Below are 14260 nucleotides of genomic sequence, written 5' to 3' on the forward strand. Positions count from 1 at the left end.
ATCTCCCAAGTGTACACGTCGCGGCGCTGTTAGCGCGAACAAGGCATTGGCGCATTTTCCCATTTTACTTCTAACTAGTATTAGCGAGCACGAAATTTTATCGCTTACATTGTAGAACTAAATTAGCTCTTTCCGTAGTAATAATAACTTAGATGACATCCCTTAGTTTCAAAGAGGAAAACCGGAAAAACCGGCGATCGCTTGTTTTCGCTAACAGTGTCGCGCTCTGTACTTGGTACTCCTATGCAAAGTAGCGTAATGTGTCAAAGTAGCAGAACAATATGAGAAAAGCCTGTTGATCTCATTTAGATGCCCTTACAAAATAATCTATTATTTTAGTGACAAACCGAAAAATAATCTTCTGCACACAGGTCACAGACGGGTAAGACATCTGCCTAGAGCTTTTATATATGTAATACGTATGTATCGACAGGAGTGCAAAACAAGACTCAGCGATACTCGGCCGCCAACACCATTGAATGTTGCCCACTTTGTCAAAATATATTGATTTCTCTCCGGAACGAAGCAAAGCTTTCCTACTGAAAAAAACCGTTTGAAATATAAACGGGTGGCAAACTGGTCGACCCGTTTGAATCAAACGGCCCTTAGCAAAAAGAGGCCGTACTTCGAACGAAGTTGAAATATATTTAGTACAAATATTCATTTTGTATTTATTCTGTATTTTTTTGGCCGCATTCGAAATACGCGCGTAAGGTATTCAAAATGCATTATAAATATGAATCAAAAATATTTTAGATATACCAAAAATATTATCCTTTCGCACTCAAGATGCCATTTGTGCATTAAAAACAGGTTACACAATTTTTTTTTATTTTCGATTTCGTCAGCAAATGGTGTCCCTGTGGTATTTAAGGCCTACTAAATACCCTCACAAAGCTACATTAGAAACGAACACAGACACCATGACGCACTGAACAGCTCATTCACAGTCCCGTTGACTGCTCTAGAGCCTTATATAGCCTACATATTGAAGGTAATCATTTTTTCGGTGACCACCTCTGCGCCTATTAAGGTTCCAAGTATTCGATCTTCTCCTCGGGAGTCTGTCAAAGGGGAAACAGTGTTTTGAAGTTCGTGGACGATATCTCTTAGTAAAAGGCATTGGTACAACTAATAACAATTCGGCGCAGTCCTTAAAACAATATCCACACAAGCGGCTCCTAAAATACATGTTATTGCTTCTCTGCGTAGCACCACTCAGGACGAAGCAAATCAAAGGAGTATCTTCACTTTAAAATACTGTAAACGACTTTATTTTCGTGAGGACCTAATTCTCGTAAGGTTCGCGAATCGCCTACAATTCCGAAAAATAGGTCCCGTGAACAATTCCGGCAAAAAGCAAAAACATTAAAATCTAAATTGCTATCCCAGCGCGTCGCGAAAATTAGAATTTGCGAATTATTCCAAAACTCCAACTTTGACCTAAATAGCGAAATATTGAGCCCGCGAAAAATAAATATTTTACAGTAGTTGTTTTGACTTTCCATTTTAGCAGTTGAATATTTAATATGGTAGTTAATGTCAATATAATAAAGTCACTATTCACATACGTACAATGGTGAGTATACACGTTCAGTGAACTAACATTGTGCCAACAAAACCACGCCAAACGTATCTGTTCACAGCACCTGCTGAAGCTTTCCAGCATCAGCAAATGTTGTGGTTGTAGTTCCCGAACTCCGTTTGTGATTGGTGTGCAAGGAACTGATCAGGTGTGCTCTTGATAGAAAAAAGGAAACAATCACATAAACTGGGCTGATTTATCAGTGCGATGCTCCGCAATTCAGTTGACAAACTAATCAAATGTTGTATTTAGGCGCTTCAGTAAGTAAGTAAGTAAGTAATATTTATTTTCAGCAATATTGTGCTGAGGGCACCAGACAAAAAGCTTCCATGAGGTAGCTTGACTGGGCCTGGTGCCCCTGCACTTACAGGGCATTATAAAAAAAAAACAAGTACTACAGAATACACTTTGACTAAACAAAACAAACACGTACATCTTTTTTTGTTAAACAGTGAATATCATTGTGGTCTATAAGGAACTTGTTAAGTAATGAAGGCAGGTTATGCGCAATAGATTGGAGTGCATAATTTGTACGAAAATGAGGCACGTTCCAGAACTCTGTGTACTCCATATCTGCTTGAAGTGAACTTCTAGAAGGAGAGCTTTTCAATAATTTGGTAGTTTAAGTCAAACTACCAAAGTATTGCAGTCAAAAGGTACTTAGAGTATAACACAACAGTATTTACGATTTTCAGGTATTTTAAGAGTATTCTGCACGTATTTTTGATTGCTCCATTTTTTTAGGGTTGGAGTATATTTTGCGTGAATTAAATAAATATTTCAAGAAATATATGTGAAAGGTATTTTGTGCCTATTAATTTAGTATTTACATATTTCAAAACGCATGAAGGGAACTTCAAATGTAGTTTAAGTAAAGGTATTTTAAAATGACTTTTAAAAGTATATTTTAGTACCAAGTAAAAAAAAAAGAAGTTTATATTTTCGGTCTATTTTTCGTGTACTTACAATTATGAACTGTATTTCAAATACACTCAAATTAGAATGTGGTATATTTCAAACGTATTAGTTTTCGCTAAGGGGGTGGCAAACTTGTCGATCCGTTTAGATCAAACGTGATTATGGGATACGGGTACCCGTTTGAAACGGTACCCGTTTGGTACGAATGCCCGTTTGATACGGGTGCCCGTTCGACCTGGCACAGGACGACATGTTTGAACGTGCCATTCGGATAGGCAAATTATGCGCTAGCCCTAAATGTGTATCGTCTGGAAGGTTGGTTTTCTTAAACTTATTTAAGACGTCCCGAAACTCATAAACCGATTGATAACATTTATAACATGGAGAAAACACGTAGAACAAATGCGCTCGCGTAGGTGCTTGCAAATGGACAGGAAAACAGACACAAAAGATTGTTTTCAATTCTCCTCGAAGTTAATTACAAACTCTTCTGTAGACAAGTACAAACGTGCGAGCGATCTGTGAAATGTGAGAGGCACTCTAAGCTTTTATACAACTGAGAAGATTGCAAAGCAAATAAGAACCGAGGTAATTATAGACTATAAAGGTAGACTTTCGGTGAAATTATTCTCCCGGCTGCCCCGAGAATAGGCGCTGCATAATTCTATAGATAATCTGGAAGGATACGCGCAGAAGAACGGTCAATCGTTGCCTACAAGTAGGTTGCAGTGCACTTACCATAATAATAGCGAAATTGAAAGACGTAATCCGTGATATATGTCTACCAGTGTTGGACAAAATACTCGATAAAAGTATTTTAGTTACTAAATACCTGCTTCATATAGTATTTAAAATACTACTCAAGTTACTTTCGCTGTAAATTATCTTGAGTAGGGTACGAATGCTTAAAAAAGAAATTCAATTACTTTTGAAGATACTTCCGCATTGCGGAATTTGTATCGACGTAAGTGAAAACGACAATTATACAACTGCGCAAATCTGGGTTACCAGACTAGTTTATCAGCCCGCAACAACACAAAACGGGATAAAAAAAAGTATCGTAGGGCTCTTTTATGCAGTCCGACTATAAGGGGCAAAATATTTTCACTAATGGCAAATGATGAGGCGGCGAAAAACTGAACAAACTAAAAATTTAACAGGGCGAACTTGTGCCCAAAACAAAATAGACAAACGCTAACGTCGCAGGCGTCGACTTCGGCGAAACAACAGGATCGACCGCTGGGGCGAGACTGACTCCGGCCCGCCACTCGGAGCACCTTTGGTACCCGCGTGAGTTTCAGGAATATTCGGCGAAGAACATTCGGCGTCTAGAACATTCGTAACTCGATCAGGCGAGAAGGTTCTCGAACGTACGAGAATATCAAGTTGAAAGAATAAATAAATAAGAAGTCCACTCCCTGGGTATCGAACCCGTAGCCTCCGCTCGAAAGCCAAGCGCGGTAACCATTCGGCCACTAATAGAGGCTACAAAACATTTCTGGAACAACAAGAAAGAGGTCGCTTTAGCTATAGGGAGTATTCACCGGCGGCCATAGCTGTGTGCGCGACTGCTAAGAGCGTGCTGACGGCGAGCTTCCTCAGTTCTTTTTCAGCGTGCATTCCACACCATTAAGATTGCCGGTCTTAGCAGCCTATTAATGTGACCTCGCTCTGTGCATGCGCTTTAAAGAGCACCCACAATTATGGTGTCCAGTGTATACTCCCTATTGGGGAGGAGATGAGACCGTGACGCCCCAAGCGGTTAACTTTAGAACTAGATGGATGGGGACAACAAATACAATGGCTCAGAGCTCGGCTGACTTAACCGAACGCGGCGTCAGCGTTCGGCTGGAGTTCGTGTTCTCCGGTGAGGGGGAGGAGGGGCTCTTTTGTTACCATTCCGGCCTGCATGAACAATGCAGCATGCACGGTGCCCAGCTGAGCACGAAAGCCCAAGTGGATCAAGCTCGCATCCTCTGACGACTGCTTTCGGGAGAGATCCAGCACTTAACGTCACTTCACTTACTGTTGGCATATTTTCATTACACTGTGCCCCGCGCTCTATTAAAAAAAAAAATTACATGAACATGCCCCAAGGCCTGTGGGCATGTGCACAGGCCTTGTGTTGGGCAAACACCGAGGTTTGGGGGTGACAAACGGGTCAGAGCGCTTCGCCAATAGTGACATCGCCGAATATCACGTCCTGCGGCACACCTTAGACGCATCGTTTAACTACAATTCATATTCCCTATATGGGGAGTTCACTATAAACGAACTTGGAACACGGATATGAGTGAATGAATAACAAAAATAACCCACATAATAGCCACGGCAGTGGTCGCATCTTCTTCAAGTAGGTTGCGTTCAGAAAGGCACTGAACGTTGGAGGACACTGTTGGCATTTTGAGAGGTCATCCAGCTCGCAGTTCGTTTCCGGAACTGCTCTCTGCTTATCAATGTTCACTTACAGACAGTGTTCGCGAGAGCAATAAGTGCCGGACGGACAACGCAAAAAAAAAAAAAATCTTGACGTTTTGCCCTAGTGGGGTCAAATGTACAAAAACCAAAACAAAAATGTCAACCTTTTTGTGTGTGTCCACTTCTCATTTTCTTCTTTTTGTTATTTGCTTGACACTCAAGTCTGCATTGTTGTCGTAGGTCGTTTTGCGGTCTGCTTGCGCCTCATGGTCGCATCTTTACTTCCGTAAAACCACACATTTTGTTTGAGGATTTTTGGGGGGAAACTTTATAGAAACAAAAGACACCTTTGGGAAGGGGAGGGGAGAACCTACATTGTATTAACTTTGGGCTGAAATACGAGTCACAATCGGCAAAAAAGCGATATTTCCACAAACTCAGTCAAAGTGACCTTGCTAATTAAAGCTAGCAACAGGATTTGGTTGCTTGAAAGAATATTCACGTTAGCTCGTCACACGCCCACGCCACTTCATACCGAAAAACTTGGAACGGAAGTCCCAAGTTTTTCGGTTTTTCGAAATATTCTTCCGCCAGGCGGAAGAATATTTCTGCAGAAATATTCTTCCGCCTGGCGGAAAGTCCTCCTCGCCCTCTTTTTTTCTTGTATTGTAGCACGGCGAGGCGAGGGGAAAGGTCTCCTTTTGCGCCGGCTTCTTCTGAAAGGATAAGCCAAGAAAATCCTCATTCTGAGCGACGGGCGATGGGTGCGGCAGCAGCGACCTCGTGACTTAGAGGTAGCTTCAGCTCCTACCGCGTAATCTGCCCTATTTTTTGGCGCTCACCAAGCCTAGCCCCTCGGGTGTAGGTTTTACGGAGCTGTAAGGCTGCGCCCGCGCAGTCACCGAATTTCAGCTGCCGAAGGTCTTTGGTTTAGCCCGTGGCAAAGTAAACGCATACTTGAGAGCTGCGATGCATCCCCGCACCCATTGAAGGAACGTTTCATTGACATTGACATTTTTACGCAAGGGCTATGCAGAATTTCGTGTATAAGAACAAATTGATGCCTCGTAAGTTGGTGCCCAGCGGAAGCACTCTTTACCGAATTGCTTGTTTAAAAATAACTTTTCAAACATAAAAATAAACAAAATAACACCACTTTTTTTGGGGCCACTAAATTTACTGATTTACTATGTTAGCGTTGATTGTGCAGCGGTATGCGTACATTACGCGACCCTGTTAGCGCAAACACGCGGCGCTTTTTGCTATTTTCCCCAGCAATGTATCGACTCGCACTAAAATCTACCGCTTAGGTTGGATACTCGCATTAACAGATTCCTAAACATCGTTCACTTCTAACAAACAAAAAGTGGGAAACACCGGCGATAGATTGTGGTAACTGCGTGGCGTAGGGTACCTAAAAGTTTTTTACAATGTTAAATACAATTCTGTGTCACGTTAAAAAAAAATTGTCTGCTTTTGCTTTAGTTTCTTTGAGACACCACAAATACTTCGAAGTGGCGGCCCGTGCTATGGTACCGATACAAGCAACGTTGAACGATAACACGACACGCTAGACTCGCCAAAAAGGGTTTTAATAGGCAGTTTTAGTATACCGTTGCTGGCTCTTATGCAGTAGTATAACGTACGCTAAAAATGACCTGCTCGGACCGAATTTAGTTGTGCGTTACGTTTTCGAGTCCGTAGAATTCCGCGTGCTTATCGCAACCATGCTCCTGGAAAGAAATATTGAAAAAGAAAAAGTATCCAATCATTTTATTTCAGATTAAACCAAGCCACAGCTGCCTCGTCAAGCGCGCTTTTCTGCGGGGTACAGAGGCTACGAGTACGAGTGCGTAGCCAAATTCGATCACGGAGCCTCCGTCAGTCGTCCCGTGGAAACGGCACCGTTTATCAATGCTATCAATCAATGCAACTGAACGAATAGGGGGCATTCACTGGACGCCATATTTGAGGGTGCTGTTGAGAGCGCATGCTCAGAACGAGCTCACATTAATAGGCTGCGAAGACCGGCAACCTTGACGGTGCGGAATGCACGTTACAAAAAGAACTGTGGAAGCTTGTCATCCGCACGCGCTCAGCATTTGCGCACACGGCTATGGCCGCCAGTAATACTGCCTATAGACCTAGCGTCAAGCAGATCGCAGCGTTGACGCACAATTCGAGCGGTGAGCACTTTCACTGTGCACTCTTTCAGCTGCACGGCGATCTGATTCGACCGCGGTACGTCCAGCAAAGAAGTGCCGCGCTGAACACCACGTTATTTCACCGTTCGCATAACACAGAACGTAGAGAACACCACGACTCCCTTGCTGCGTCAGTCAAGGTAACCGCCATCTTGAAACTGGAGCTCTCGTTGGGCCCGAAATCTCTCGAGAGCTCCCCGCAAGGCCCGCTAGCCCGCAAAGCAACATCCCCAGCGTTGCGCGCGTACGCAATACGCTAGTCCTTCTACTGCGTTCTGAGCATGCGCACTCACGACCCACAATTTCCTTGCGTACGCAAAGCTATAGCGTACGGTCCACTAAAACTATCTAATTAGACAGTTTCAGTGGACCGTACGCTATAGCTTTGCGTAGGCAAACAGATTGCGGGCCGTGAGTGCGCATGCGCAGAACGCAATAGAAGGGCTAGCGTATTGCGTACGGCGTACGCACGCAACGCTGGGGATTTTGCGTTGCTGGCTACCGGGCCTTGCGGGACGCTCTCGAGAGATCTCGGACCCAACGAGAGCGCCAGTTTCAAGATGGCGGTTGCCTCGACTGGTGCAGCAAGGGTGACGTGTGTTTTCTACGTTCTGTGTTACGTGAAATTGCGTGGTGTTCAGCTCGGCAATTCTTTCTGGGACCTACCGCGGTCGAATCAGATCGCCCTGCAGCTGAAGAAGTGCACAGTGGAAATGTTCGCCGCTCGCAGTGTGCGTCGACGCTGCCTGGTTTGACTTTGAATAAAATGATTGGACACGTTTTCATTTGCGATATTCATTTTCAGGAGGATGGTGGCGCTATAAGCACGCGGAATTCTGCGATTCATGCGAGATGTTCACTCGGAAACGTAACGCACAACTAAAATCGGTCCGAGCGGGTCGTTTTTAGCGTACGCTATACTATTGCGTATTGCGTACGTAAGAGCCAGCAACGCTATACTAAAACTGTCTATTGTCTTTTCCGCTCCACAGCCGCTCTCGATGAAGAATGTAAACAGCGAGTCTAGCTTACATTTCTTTGTGGGGTACGGACCGTACGGTTATCTAAGTGGCTAAAAGCGACCCACTAAAACTTTCTAAAATTGACATTCACCCTTGATACCCTCTCACCTCAGGTGGCTGCTGGGAATGTGTAAATATGAATTTCATACATTTTGCTGGCCATCAACAGGGCATTTTAGTAAATCGTTTTTAAAGGCCCGCTGCCACTTCAGCCGCGCGCTTCAGATAATGCATCGAAGTGGCAACGCGAGCTCCGGCTAAATATAGCGTGGCCTGAAAACATAGTCTGCTAAAGTTCTCCAATTCTCCAATAATTTGTGCTCGCTGCTGGAAAACAGAGACCTTCTAGAAGATGCCCACGCCTGGTACATCGTTTTCTTTTCCATCGATCCCAATTTGAGGCAGGTTTGAGCGTGATAAGCCGTTTTTTTTTTTTTTTTTTTTTTTTGAAGATAGAATGTTTTGTGAAGATGTAAGTCATCCTTACATATTCAAGTCACCACTTTTCGCGCATGTGTTTTGAGCTCCTTGGTCAACTGAAAATATCTATGAAACGTTCCTTCAGTGGGTCCGGGGATGCATCGCAGCTCTCAAGTATGCGTTTACTTTGCGACGGGCTAAACCAAAGACCTTCGACAGCTAAAATTCGGTGACTGCACGGGCGCAGCCTCGCAGCTTCGTAAAACCTACACCCGAGGGGCTAGGCTTGGTGAGCGCCAAAAAAATGGGGCAGATTACGCGATAGGAGCTGAACCTGTAAGTCACGAGGTCGCTGTCGCCGCACCCATCGCCCGTCGCTCAGAATGGGGATTTTCTCGGCTTATCCTCTCAGAAGAAGCCGGCGCAAAAGGGGACCTTTCCCCTCTCCTCGCCGTGCTACAATACAAGAAAGAAAGAGGGCGAGGAGGACTTTCCGCCAGGCGGAAGAATATTTCTGCTGGTCCTCCTTTAAGCGACAGGTCTAAGCAGGCAGGACGAGTGAAGTTTGAACTGCAACTAACAACAAGCAGACAAAGCAAAAAGCGGCTGCCAGGCGCGCCCTTCCGGATCTCGATGCTTATCAGCGTGTAGCTCGCGCGCTGCTGCGGGTCACGCGACAAGGGTGACAAGAGAGGAGGGAGGGGGCACGGTGAAGGCTAATACTTTACTAGGGAGAATACATTCCACTCCTGTCAAATACAATAGCCTCGGCGCGGTCAGGCTTTCTGGGCTTGGCGAGAGCCATCTATCGTCAGGGAGGTCTCGGCTATCGATGATATTGATGCTCTACATACCATATTCATTGTTGTGGAAATGCGCGAGACACGTGCCGCGCGCCACTTCTAAGAATAACATGGCGTCTAAACTCTAGCTCAGTGGTACGCTAAATACTTTGCTGCGCTGTGTCGCCATGATCTTCCCAAGGGCTGTGCCGCCATGATCTTCCACGTGCCTCGTGCATCGACGCACCCTGCACTACTTTTGAAATATGAATGGGCTTTAGGTGGAATCGGAGACGACACCGACGCGGCCGCCGCGAACATCCACGTGCACTTGCGCGTGGACTGACGCGGACCTCCACTCCGTCAGGGCTGGATTCGGCACTGCAGGCGTTCTGTCTAATGAAAATGAGCAGATTGGAATGTATTCCCCCTAGTAAAGTATTTGGTGAAGGCGCAGGACACCGGGACAGCCCTGTACCCTCTCCCCAGGCATTCCAGTAGAGCGTGTTATTGTAGCCTCGGAAAGCAGGCGAGTCGCGCGCATTTCAGCACGCTCGAACGTTGGAAATGGCGCCAGCCAGAGGTTCGGCTTGCGGCCAAGCGAAGAAAGTACTCAGCGCGAGCTCATAGTTTGACTGCTGCAACGGCGGGCGTGCTCTCGCAATGCTCGATGTTCTTGCACCCGCGTGTTCGTGCGCTACCTTCGCTGCGTCAGGAATTGAAGTGAAACAGAGTCTAGAACTACATTCTTTCATGCCGTCGCGTTTTCTAGCTGCGAGAGAGATTCGAGCTGAATAAGTAAATTGAGGTAACAAAGAACGACAAGTTTTTAAAGTTCTGTCAGAAATATCGGCTCACCAACGTCGCGCGTCTACGTAAAAAAATGTGTTAGTTTTAGTTGTAGTATAAGCGAACATCAGCGCAAAATATAAATTTAATTACTTGCATTACGCGGACGATCTCAAATCGATGAACCGGCGCTCCCAGCCTTACGGAAACATTGGCTACCACGGCTGAAACAGGCGTGCCCATGACGCCGACCTGTACGTTCAGTATTAAACGGGCTTCGGAGAGCCGTTCGATTGAACCGGTACAATATGCCGGTCACCGGTCACCCGTCTGTGCAACATGATCACCGGTTTGAGCAAACGTGCGACAATTTTGCCCAAACAAGTGGCCCATTTGCCCGGAGGAGTGACCCGTTTGCGAAAGGAGTGACCTGTTTATCCAAATAGGTGAACGTTATGGCTCATACGGGGGGCCCCTTTTGAGCCACACGGGTGACCCCTTTGACAAACTGGTGACCGGTGTGGCTAAACTGTTACCGGTATGGACCCGTTTACTTTCATATAGGCGTCAAATGTTTTTTTTTTTTTTCAGTAGGGTTTGGAAGTTTACAGGGTGACACACTTCACTAAGGTGATGTGCAATATGAGACTGACTGCGTACATGGTGTCAGTTTGAACCCTTACTTGACAGCTGTGGAATTTTCGTATGTTTGGCTATCTCGAAGTTTTGTCGAACCATAATACCCTTAGCTAAGAAAGAGACGGAGGCAGGGTAACAATCCGCCTGCGTCTCCCCAGTATTGTTTGATGAATTTACCTGTGATTTAGTCCAATTAATCGCTTTTTGTTTTCTGCCTCAAAGTGTGCAGTCTTCTGAAGCACGGCGTGTCCATGGTGGTGGGTCCAAGGAGCCCCTCCGTGGTGTCTGTGGTGAGCTCCACCTGCAACGCGTTCCACGTGCCTCACGTGGAAACATCCTGGTCCACGGTGGGCGCCTCTGGCGTCGGGTCCGAGGGCCGCCTCTACTCGCTCAACGTGTTCCCGCACCCTGACGTCCTGAGCAGAGCGTACCTCGACTTGGTGCTCAAGAAGAACCGCTGGAAAAGCGTCACGGTCATCTACGAAGATTCCGAGTGTGAGTGTAGCACGCATGTGTCGCAACTTGTCCTTAAACACTGTATTCGTCATAGGCCTGGTTCCAGGACATGAGTGTGACGTTACAAAAATATGCTCTCGAAAAAGTGTATCAAGGCATTTGAAGTCGGCGCGCGAGCTATCGCCCGCAAGGTTTAGGGGAGTCCCGAGATTGGAAAAGCTATAAAAAACTAAACACACATCGCAGCTGGAATCTCGTTTTACATTCTGTGCATGTCGACTCTATCTGTAAGACTAATATGCATATTGAGTTTCTTATTCGCGGTTCCTTAGAGTGGTCTAGTAACACTGTCCTTATTTTGTATTAATTGCCTACTTCTATACGCGTGAACCGCAGGAGGGGCTCTGTCCGTGCGTTCTAAGATAGAAATGGCATCCCTACACCTTATAAACATAACGCCACCTTTTTTCATCTGAAGGAAAATAAGTAGCATGTGTCAGCACCGTTATCTCAAAATTGGCTAAAACATTACAACTTCGCTTACCGACAAGATCTCTCGTCATATTGAACATACAGAAGACGGTTGTCGTTCGAGAGCCGAGCCTCTAATGCTATTCTCATGTTGCCACAGGTTATGGCTGCATGGTCATCGGTATATTTTTACTAATCGGTTTTTGTTGCATATCGTTGCCTCCTGCTTAAAAACCTAATCCAGTAAGAAAAGGTATGTTTCAAGGTTAGAAAAAAAAACTCGTTTTTGTTGTTATAAATGTAAGTCCTCTTGACTTGTTTTTTAGGTTTACAAGAAAGATCTAATCTTGCATTTGATTACGGGGTAAACTGAACGAAACAGATGTGTTATTTATTTAGGGCTAAGATACATCCGTACAAACAGAGGCAATTTGAGCTAGCACAAACGAGTTGAGGCTTTCAAAGTTCCGCATCGGTTGCCTTGAGTGTTCTAGGCAGTTGGAAGCGAAATCGGAGCAAGTAGCAGGCAACTGCAGATTGTTGAAATGGAAATATCAATACTTACTTCCTTTACAATCCCGATATTGCACTGTTTGTTGGGCAAGACGATTAGTGTTGGCATGGCCTCTTAAAAACCCGATGGCAAAAGGTTGATTTGATATTTTACCTACTTAGCGCGCAAGTTGGCAGTTACAGTGGAAGGAGGATCACCTGCATATTAAACAGTACTTATATATAAAAAAGACTATTCCAACATTAATATTCGCAAGAAGTTCAGATCAACTTTGTTTGCTGCTGTGTGAAATAATTTAAACATAATTTAACAGTATGAATTATTGAACGCTTGTTTACCAAAGGTTTTGTGCAAAATCCCGGTATATCACTTTCTTACATTTGCGGGTTACCTGAATTCTCGCTAATTTTACAGATAGCTCACAGAAAAAAAAAAAACGAAAAATATTTTTATGTGAGCCCCGCCTAACGGCTGCATGTTATTGCAGATGGATGATCGAATTAGAAATATGCAATCGGTGTGTACGTTAAATACTGCCAGGTTCACGAGGCTCACCAAATCAAAGATCTTCTTGAAATATACCGAAGAAATGGACTGGTGATAATGTAGAGTAAACCCGGACTCTCGGGCAAACAGGTATCGAGCTTCGAGAAATTAAGGTGCTTTTGTTTAATCGCCGACTCCTGTGGTAATTCTAAGACTCATCTACTCTCAGCAAGCTTCAACAACCGAATAGAGTAATCTTTATCCTCTAGGACGCCTTCGCTGTTCTCGTTTGTTATGTTGACGAGCTCAAATATACCAAATGGTGTATATACTATGACCACCAATCAATCTGCTAAGATGCAGGGGGCTCTAAATGAGAACAACAAAAGTGATAGACAAATGATGTTATAAGATCTCCACACGCGGCGCTGCGTTCTCGCGTACATCACCGCAACCTATAGTGGCCGGGCCATTACCACCTTGCAACATCGGGGGTGACGAACTGGCAGTTTCCAATTTCATTTTTTTTTACTATTTATTCTTTATTCTTTATTCAAAGGTAACCCCGCGTTGCCCGGAGGCGTTATTGCAGGGGGGGTTACAGTTTTGAAAAAAAAAAATACATCTTCATTTGTAGAGCACACCTGGTCTTCAGACAGGCTATTCCACTTTGCAATGATTTTAACAAAAAAAGAATTTGCATACATGTTCGTCCTGGCGTGGTACTCTCGGATTTTGGAAGCATGTTCAGTCCGCCTAGAAACATAATGTGGGTGTTTTAAATACACTTCTCTGTTAATGCCAGTTTTATTATTATATATGAGAAATAAAAACTTCAGTCTCAACTTTTCTCGTCGAGAAGAAAGCAGTTCCCAATTCAATTCGCTTTTCATTTTAGTGCAGCTCTCCCTCCGCCCATAACGACCCAGTAAAAACCTAGCAGCTCTATTTTGAATTCTTTTCAATTTATCAATCAAGGTTATGTGCGGAGGGTCCTATACGGCGTAGGCATATTCTAAAATCGGCCTAACGCATGTTAAGTACGCGGCTTTCTTTAATTCAGGTTGTGAACATTTCAAATTCCGTTGAATAAAATTGAGCGCCCTGCCAGCTTTTAGGATGACATAATCAACTTGAGCATTCCAAGAACAGTCGGATGACAGTGTGACGCCAACGTACTTGAGGTAGTTTCGTTATTTATTAGGGCGTTATCTATCTGATAAGTACTTTCAATTTTTTTCTTTCTCTTGGTAGAACTCAGGTGAACACACTTCTTTGGATTTAAGTTCATCTGCCACTTGGAACACCAAGTATTAATACAATCCAAGTCTCGTTGCAACGTAGCAGCATCTTGCTCGTCCTTAATTTTCCTATACACAACGCAGTCGTCAGCAAACAATTGTATACAGGAGGAAATTCACACGGAAATATCGTTTACATAAATCAAAAACAAAAGTGGTCCCAGGACCGAGCCTTGTGGGACTCCTGACGTTACGTTAACATACTGCGAACTTTTTCCGTTCAAGGCAACACATTGGCGACGTTGAAATAAATAA

At 44.5% G+C, this 14260-nt stretch overlaps 1 protein-coding gene across 3 annotated transcripts in view; it reads left to right on the top strand.

Annotated features, from left to right (window-relative positions):
- Positions 1 to 14260, top strand: part of LOC8041750 (glutamate receptor ionotropic, kainate 2) — a 398324-nt gene that overhangs the window by 215178 nt on the left and 168886 nt on the right. For all 3 annotated transcript variants that reach the window (XM_040215999.3, XM_040216000.3, XM_040216001.3), the window contains exon 3: positions 11000 to 11272. In XM_040215999.3, the coding sequence (XP_040071933.1) occupies positions 11000 to 11272 (273 nt within the window). The remainder of the gene's footprint in view (positions 1 to 10999; positions 11273 to 14260) is intronic.

The sequence above is a fragment of the Ixodes scapularis genome, unplaced genomic scaffold (genome assembly GCF_016920785.2).
Source record: "Ixodes scapularis isolate PalLabHiFi unplaced genomic scaffold, ASM1692078v2 PGA_scaffold2__306_contigs__length_199485367, whole genome shotgun sequence".
Lineage (NCBI taxonomy): Eukaryota > Metazoa > Arthropoda > Arachnida > Ixodida > Ixodidae > Ixodes > Ixodes scapularis.